Source organism: Pagrus major, chromosome 9 (assembly GCF_040436345.1).
Source record: "Pagrus major chromosome 9, Pma_NU_1.0".
Classification (NCBI taxonomy): Eukaryota; Metazoa; Chordata; class Actinopteri; order Spariformes; family Sparidae; genus Pagrus; species Pagrus major.
In genome coordinates, this window is record NC_133223.1 from 30,442,000 (window position 1) to 30,450,998 (window position 8,999).

The following is an 8,999-nucleotide window of genomic DNA, read 5'->3' on the forward strand; positions in this document are numbered from 1 at the left end:
CATTTTCAGACAAACAGGTAGAAGAGGAACAAACAGAACTGAAGCAGACAGTGAAACCACGTTTTTTTGATTTATTTGCCAACAACATGAACGCATCTGGAATAATTTCATTAACAAAGTTAACTTGATTTTTTTTCCCATCAAAATCTGTTTTCTACAAATACAAAAAAAAAAACTAAGACATTTATTGGCAAGAAATCTGTGGGATGTTTGCAGAGGAGAGAAATGTTCATTTGTTCTGAGCGGTCATTCTACGTCTTCGCTGCCGCTTCCAGCGTCGGGTGCTGCTACGTCAGCTTCAACATCTTTTTCTGGCTCCTGGTCGTCTGAAGGTTCAGGTCGAGTCTCCTCCATCTCTTCTTCCTCCTCAGCTGGTTCTGGCTGAGGCGACGATGTCTCTTCTTCTCTCGTTAAGTCCACCTGAAGAGAGACAACAATTAGCTTTCAGGGCAAAACTTTTTGGTTCACACCTTCTGGACAGCGCTGGACAAACAAAGAACAGTCCGACAAATGGGCTGGACCGTAAAATGAAACATGCATGATGTGTTTCTATACTGATGTCGTATTATTTACAAATGATGGAGAAAACTATAAAGTGTAGAAACCGTCCACAACAAGTAATGGTTAGCTCATAAAAATCATTAATAACATGTCTATTTTAACTTCCTCTCACCTGTGTTTCAGTTTCAGCAGCTTCCTCCTGAATCACCGGTTCAGACTCTTCTTGCTCCATCGGTTCTTCTTCATCTTTCATGTCGGCTCCATGTTGCTGGACCTCCGTCTCGGACTCTTGCAGCTCTGCAGCGGGAGCCTCTTCGTCAGCTGGGACAGGATCTGGTTCCATCTGGATGATTGAAAAGAGAAAAGGAGGATACGACAACAACTTGAAAAACAACCTTTTCCATTTTTGATCATTATCATGTCTTAATGTTAATGCTGTTAAGCATTTAGGACAGGAAAAAGTGTGTATCAGGCCTCTTCATCAGTTACCTCTTTCTCCACGACCGGCTCCACAGGTTTTGGTTCTGGTTTTTTCTCTCCCTCCAGGACCAACATGATGGAGGCCGGGATGTGAGCTTGCTGTTAAACAGAAAAACAGAAACAGTTGGTGCATCATGAAATCAGAAGAGAGGACTGTAAATGAGGTTGAGTGATCTTATATGCAGCTCTCACCTGATGAGGTGTGAAGGAGTGGACGTGCTGCATAAGAGGCTCTCTCATCTCCGGACAGCGTTCGAACACACTGGTCAGCTGAGCGGGCGGCAGCTGCAGGAGGACGCTGAACGACTGAGGCTTCGTCCTCTGGCAGCACTTCACGAATCCCTCCCACACTTTAGGATACTTCCACACCTGCAGGGACACGTCGACATATATTTGAAATTAAGCATTTTCCAAAAGACTGTATGAACTTGTCAATGGCTGTAAAAACCATGAATATTTGTCTGGAGTTTGGCGCTGACCTGCTTGACGATGAGGCGGGACAGGATGTTCATGACGAAGCCTCCCAGTCGGGGGTACATGGTGAGGGACTGGATGACGGTGCGCATGAGCAGCATGGGGAGAGGACTCTGCTCCATCAGCTGCTGCATCACCACCGCCAGAACCTCCGACGTGTACACGTTCCTCTCCCCGAAGCACAGGTTGGTAGCTGCAGTACAGACACAGAACATGTTAGAACCAGCTGTCGGACGTACGTGAGACTGATCGAATCACCGGTGCCACATTAACTTGAGCACTGACCTTTAATGATTGACTTCATGTCACATTTGGTTGAGTCGATGTTGTGTAAAGCAATCAGCAGATCTCCTGGAGTCAGAGGGGACACCGATGAACTTCCCTCACCTAAAGGACAGCAGAGAGAAAACATCAGAGTCGTTCACCTGAAACAATCTTCAAAGGAGGCCGAGCATAAATCTCGTCATTCAAAATAACAGCATCACATCCAACAGTTTCTTACTGTGCTGAGTGCCGAGGAGACGGTTGAACACCTCCTTCACTACAATCGGGTTGAGTTTGATGAGTTTGGGGAGAGCCTGGATGACTTCGTTCTACATGAGAAAAAACACCAAAATGTGAAGTTATTAAAATTAAATAATTATGATTATCAAGTATTACTAAGATAAGTCAGGAGGCATGTTACCTTTTCTAGTCCGTTTATCACTGGAATCAGGAAGCGAACATCCGGCACTCGTTTGTGGTAAAGATCTCTGACTCTCTCCACCAGCTCTGGAGACGGAGGCACTGAAAGAGCAACAGGAACACATCAAGACTTTTCATTTTCTACACTTTAATTATTTTTCGCTATTGTTTGATGTTGTACCGATAAGAAGTGACGTGTTTCTTTGTTTTGTTTTTGGTTCTTTTACCTTTATCTGTCAGAATGTGCAGACAGCGAGTCACTAAAGTCTCGGCTCCTTTAGGACAGTTTTCAACCAACAGCAGCAGCTCCGGAGAGTTCATCCCCATCCCACGGATCTGCAGAAAATAGTCAAAATAACTTGTAAATATAAACACAACTCAAAAGGAGCAGCGCTTAAATTAGGTTAAATGGAGTCTCCTCATTGTTCTGTTTAACTTTTTGTGTTAATGACCTGATGAAACTGCAGTTTTTACATCACACAACAATGACATGACATTGCACATTAGAGACTCCAGCTGTGTTTACTCGTTTGTTTACTTTGCTGCACCTGCCTGCTCTACTTTAACCGCTCCCGTGGTCAAACCAGATAAAAACACATGAAGAAATAGATCAAAGTTTAGTCCAATAGTCCACAGTTTGTTCTCAGTAGATTTTGTCATGCGAGGCTTTCCAGGCATCAGATCACAACATCCTTTATACACACAGAAACGTTCTGTTTTTGGTTCTTATCTGGTCCCTGATTCCCAAAATGTTGGGAACCTGTTTTACACAGCTGTGATTCAGCGTCATCTGAGTTTAAATACATTTTCAGCTACAGAGTTTTTAAACATGCTTGGTATGACTTGCATCAGCCTTTAAAATGAACAATTAATTTCACACTGAGCTCTTTAAAGTGGCACTATGTAGTTTTGGAGAAGAAATTCAAACTCAGAATATATTTACAATATTAATAAGGTAATAATACAAAAACTAAATATTTATTTTGTCCATAAGTGAATAAACAAGCTGTTCTCAGAGGAAAATAAGGTCCCAGAACACTATTTGAAGCTAGAAAGGTGGCAGGGTCTGCCACATATGAACAAAGTAGGTCTGTTTAGGCAGAAAAAAAAAATTGTCAATGAAGATGTTTCTCTTCTCATTAAAATGTCTTCCCCAGAACTACTCAGTGCTCCTTTAAGTAGAATAAAGCATTAAACATTCTCCAGGTCAGGACTCACAGGCTGCTCTATCGCTCTCAGCACGCTGCGCTTGATGTCAGCGATGGCCTCGGTGTAGACAGAAGCCAGCTCGTGGACCAGCCGGTGGTTGAGAGGCAGCAGAGACAGGTAGAGGAAGAGACACTGTCTCACTGTGTCTTCAGTCCAGGGAGCAGCCACCTCTGTCAACAACACACAAAAACACAACACACTGAGGTTACAGGAGTTTCTGATTTGTGCAGTGAAATTTAAGCTGGAAAAGTTCATGAGAAGTGTTTTTTTTATTCATTTCGGAAAACAATCATGGGCTGAAAAAACAAAACAATATGTAAGAGAAGTTAAATGCACAGACCTGTGTCTTTGTCAGCTCCGAACAACAGAGACGGAGGGTTGGGGTGGACGAGGAGCTGCATGTAGTTCAGAGCAAACTTCTCGATGTAGTCCCTGAGCTGGTCCTTCTCATACATACGCTTGAGAAAAGCCAAGGCGGTCGTCCGCACCTGAAAATAAAAATATAACAAACAGGAGAAAATTAAATAAAACCCTGTTAGCAGTCCCTGAGAAAGCGAGTTAAAATATGTTTAAAAAAAATGTTCCCACCTTCTCTTTTTCATGTGAGCTGAGATCCAGCAGGACGTGCAGGTACTGAAACTGCCTCGATGGTCGTTTGACGATGAGCTCCTTCAGAGTCGTCATGCCCAGATACACCCGAGACTGAAACAAACGTCACATCAGTACAACAGCTGAGTGGACGTGAGGAACGCTGTGTCTTCGTCACGTTACTTACCTCGTCCTCACAGTAACGTCGAATCACTTCCAGCGCTGATTCTGTTATAACTGGCGCCTCCAGGACCAGTTTGGTGAAAAGTCTGAAAGAGAGAACGTGAACACTCAGTTTTGTCCACAGTAACCGCGACATGCTTTTAAAAATAAGAGCAAAAAAAAATAAGAGCTACAGAAATAATCAGTGTTTTGTCTCACCCGTCCCTCTGCTCTGGTTTCTCCTGCAGACCTGACAGCAGCGTGTACAGACAGTGGTCGTAGCTGTCCAGCAGCCCAGACGGCAGCTGGCTGAGGTAACTGTTGTACTCCTGGTAGAGGAGAGAAAAGGCCAAGTCGCTCCTCGTCCGGATGTCGTCCAGAATGAACTCCAGCACATCTTCTTTCATCATCCCCTCGAACTGCGTCACGAGTCTGGAGAGCAGCTTCACTCTGACCTGCAGCACAGATTCAGAGGTTATTCTCTGAAACAGAGGCTCGTTTTGTGCTTATTAAAACTAATCATCCATCACTTACATGGGACATGCCACTCTGAGCGATCGACTTCTCTGAGTGCAGGATGCGTTTGACAGCTCTGGAGGTCAACTTTTCGATCTGTCCTTCTGATAACGGCTGAACGACATCTGACAACCTGAACACTTTTTTCCTCCCACTCGCCCCGGCCATCCTGTAAAACAACAAGATCAATTATCAGGTAGGAAAATGACTTACAGAAGCTCACAATATAAACTGCTGCGTTTCTGTCTTAGCGTCGGAACTCACTTGGTCTGTGTCGTAGGAAGAATCGGTTCAGGAAGCCTCTTGACAGCGGGAGCCGCCTCTGCTGGAGTCTTTTCTGTGTAACCTCCCAACACAGAGATCGCCTGTCCCACCATCACCGCTGGAAACTTGCGCTTGATGAGCTGATCTTTAGCACCAGAGCCGTCCTCGCTGCCTTCCTCTTTGCCTGCGTCGTCTTCTCTGGCTTTGCACTGCTCAAGTCCTGAGATGGGTTTTAATTAAAGACAAATTCAATATACAGACGGATTTTTGATGCTGATACCAACATTAATAATGACAAAAATCCCCAAATAATCAGAATATATCATACAACAATTAATATTAACAATTTGCATCTTCCTCTTATTATCATCATATTATAAGTGAATATTTTACAACTAGTATTTTTCAGGCCTTTCATGCTGGATGTCTGTGTTACTGACCTGGACCGATTCCAGCTGCAGTCATCTGTGTTGCCATCAGCCTGGCCAGATGTTTGATCTGGGCATCAGTACCTGCTGACTCGACAGGTGTGTATGTGGCCTGGAAGGATGCTGGCATGACGTCAGGCAGGTACACCATGCTGATGAGCACCTGAACAACAGGACAGAGGACATATGAGCTGAACTGTCTCACAGAGAAGAAACAAACAGGGAAAACAGCCGCTGCTGCTGCTGCTGCTGCTCACCAGGTTGGCGACGTTTTCGGGGTTGAGCAGCGGGTGGAGGAACTCGGCTGTGAGGTCGATGGCGGACTGAGCGACAGGAACAGCAGCTGGTTTAGGGACCGAGAGAGGAGCTGGCTCCTCTTTGTCCTCGTCATCTTCAATCAGGGCTGGCTCTGAACGCAGAGGAAGAAAAATACTGAGTGTGATGATGAAACTTCTTTCAAGATTTCCACCAGTTTTTTTTTGTTTTTTTTTACATTTTTCTACCCAGAAGTTCCTGTAAACAAACATTGTGATTGGTTCTAGATATTAAATCAGAATGTCTGACTGCGACTATGACTCACCCATCTTGACCTTCTTCCCCTCCGTGTATTGTTCGTGGCGAGGTCTTTTGCGCTGCTCTCGTGGTGCAGGTGTAGATCGGGTTATTTCACTCTGAGGCATCCCCAGGTCCAGCAGCAGAGTGCTGATCTGACCCTGGAACTCCAGACTGCACGGGTGCTTCAAGACCGCCACCAGGTGCAGCTTCAGGTTCTTTCTCACACTGCTGACCTGAGACTTGGCCAGAGTGGGCGGCAGGTTGGCTAAAAAGATTAAAAGATATACAATGTTTATGTGTTTGTCTGGATTTTTTTGTTTTGCATCAGGCCATCACGACACTCGTTTTAAATATGTTTTGTGACCCACCATGTAACGTCTCATACGCCTGCACCACCTCCGACATGAACATCGGCCTCTGACGGGCGATGGTGGCCAGAGAGCCGAGCGCTGTGGTGAGGTTGATGCTGGAGATGGCCGGGTGGACCATGAACTTCAGCAGCCGCTCCAGTGCATTCTTTCCCTCCTCACACAAAACGTCTGTCGAGTCAAACGGCAGCAGATTTAGAGTTTGAACAGATTGGACTAAAATATCATAACAACCAATATCCAGAATGCTAATAACCGTACCGTAACGGATGTATGAGTGATCTTTGGGAACTTTGTCCAGGCTGATGTCGCCCTCCTGCCGCTTGGGGACGTCAGAGTCAGACGTCCGCGGTGACAGAGTGATAATTAATGATTCTGTGAACTTGATGGCGTGAGTGCGAACGCCATCGTTTTCAGAGTCCAGCAGAGCCAGAACATCCCCTTTCATCTGTGTTACCAGATCCCAGCACGCCTCCTGCCTCTCTGTTACAGCTTTAGAGCGAACCAACCACTGACAGGAAAGGGGCAGAAGAGAAAATGTTTGAACGGATATCGATGGCAGCAGTTGATTTAAAAAAAACCCATCAGATCTACAGTGTTTACTCTTCAACAGTATCACCACAACAAATATATGAAAGCTGAGAAAAGTGTGTTTACCTGCAGAGTGACTTTGTAGAGCTGTGTGAGTGTGAGGATGGCTTTCTTCACCACGTTCACACTGTCATCCTTCAGCAACATGTTCAGATTGGCGATCAGTCTGAGAAGGAGCTCATTATCTCGTTTACTGGAAAAAAAACATGAGAAAAAAAGATTAAGAAAACTGTGAAACGTTTCTTTTCACAAACACGAGATTTGTGAGACTTCTGTCTGTCTGATAACTCACCATGCTTCCTCAATGAAGCCAATGACAAATTTTCTCACTTCGATGGACTTGTCAGTCTGAAAGGCGATCATCTCCTACAGGATGGATAGAATAATAAAGCAAGGTTTTAGTTTACAATCAGGTTGATATAATCAGAAATACATACAGCTTATGAATTCAAATAGCTTCTGTATTTCAAGTCAAACAACAGTTAGTTAAGAAAGCTGCAAACAGGTTTACTCACATCCAAGAAGTTGTCAAGTAGAGAGGGATCCTTGTTGATAATCAGCTCCTGGACCTGAAAATGACAAACGTTAATTGATTTAGTATTTTCCTTATATGTTGGTGGTTAACTGGATCATATCCCTGGAAAACTTTAGTGTTTTTAGAGACAAAATATGTGCAGTCATTTTGCGTTAAGGTCCCAAATTGTTGTAACAACAGTGAAAACTGATGTAGAGCGAAGAGACAACCAACCTGTTTGAGCACCGTTAGCTTCTCATCCGTGGTCATCAGGGCGGCCTGATTCAAAAGATCCACCACCTGGAATGAAAATGAAAACGCAAATTAAATTAACTTTTCTTTGTATAAGTTATGTATTTTTATTGTCATATGAAAATAGATGAAGTGTAAGAGCTACTTTCAAACATTTCTAATCAACACTAATCACTGAGATTTATTCTTAAGTGAACAGAGCTTCCACTTACTTTATCATCTTAAAAATGAAGTCTTTACACATTATTTAATACTGGGCTCTATTTCTTTCAACACAACTACAACGTAACAACAACAGTGGCAAATATAATGGTGAAAAATCGCAGACCAATGTTGCTGACTCAACACTTCCATATATATATTTTAAGTATTACAATTTAATACAAACTACAGGTGGGTGACATGGTCTTTGAGAGAAAAGAGAAAAAAAATATTTCACACATCTCTTTCATGAGTAGACCGAAAGTGCAAGCAAACTCCTGCACACAGTCTTACTTGCAAATATTTGCAACATCAGGCTCGATGATGGTCTAATCAAAAAAATGTGACAGCTGCATCATCACAAACAGGCCAACACTTGACAAGCCAGAGATCAGGGACATTCAGCCGATATCTAGTCTCATCATCAATGTCTCTGTAATATTAGTATACATCCCAGGTGTACAAATAATGCATTATTAGGATGTAAACAGCTCCACTCACCCTTTCACTGGTGGTCATATCGATGTTTTCATGAGGGGTCTCCCCATCCTCGGCTGACAGCTCCATGATTCCACTCTGTGTGTCCTCACAATGTCGACAGCATGGTCTTCAAAATCCTATTAAACACCAGAACCTGTGGAAAACATAACTGCAGTAAGTTAACTGGAGCTATAGTTGGATTACAATGATGTTTAGAAAGTGTTAGCAAGTGCAAGGTTAGCTGTGAGTTAGCATGCTACACGTTACTTATCGTACCAATTCACTTGATAATTGACAGATGTTACTTTAACGTTAAAATGCTAAAATACACCAGTAATAACGCATTAATAAGAAGACTTTAACGACGATTATCACAATCATAAACACTTTGTTCTCTGCTGGCGCGCTAGCCTCATGCTAACCGTTATGCTAACCCTGCGAGCTGTTTTAACATGATAATGACAGATATGTGATACTTACTTAACGCTACACAGATGCTTTACTTTGTCGCAGAAGCTGTGATTAAATGTGAGTAATGTGACAGTCTTAATAATGGAGCAGTTTTAACATAATCGATAAGTTCAACAACTCTGCTCGGCCATCAGGGAAGCCGCCATGTTTAATTGACAGAGCGGTGTCTCTTCTTCTACTGCTGTTAAACGAGCAGCACACAGGAAGCTGCTGCCACCTGCTGGACACACGAACACCTGCAGGCGCGTTCAGGAACAATGT

The 8,999-nt window shown here is 43.5% G+C and overlaps 1 protein-coding gene across 1 annotated transcript; it reads right to left on the minus strand.

Moving 5' to 3' along the window:
* Positions 1-56: 56 nt before the first annotated feature.
* On the minus strand, positions 57-8,913 carry sympk (symplekin). The gene is made up of 27 exons (XM_073473097.1): positions 8,748-8,913; positions 8,289-8,421; positions 7,569-7,634; positions 7,336-7,389; positions 7,113-7,186; positions 6,887-7,013; positions 6,491-6,740; positions 6,230-6,400; positions 5,887-6,126; positions 5,564-5,715; positions 5,319-5,469; positions 4,879-5,098; positions 4,633-4,783; positions 4,318-4,553; positions 4,124-4,205; positions 3,937-4,050; positions 3,689-3,836; positions 3,358-3,518; positions 2,367-2,475; positions 2,141-2,241; positions 1,958-2,048; positions 1,741-1,842; positions 1,461-1,648; positions 1,174-1,350; positions 991-1,080; positions 674-844; positions 57-420 (listed from the first exon to the last, which is right to left on the minus strand). The coding sequence occupies exons 2-27, from the start codon at positions 8,352-8,354 to the stop codon at positions 247-249; spliced, it is 3,666 nt and encodes a 1,221-aa protein (XP_073329198.1). The 5' UTR covers positions 8,355-8,421; positions 8,748-8,913; the 3' UTR covers positions 57-246.
* Positions 8,914-8,999: the final 86 nt, after the last annotated feature.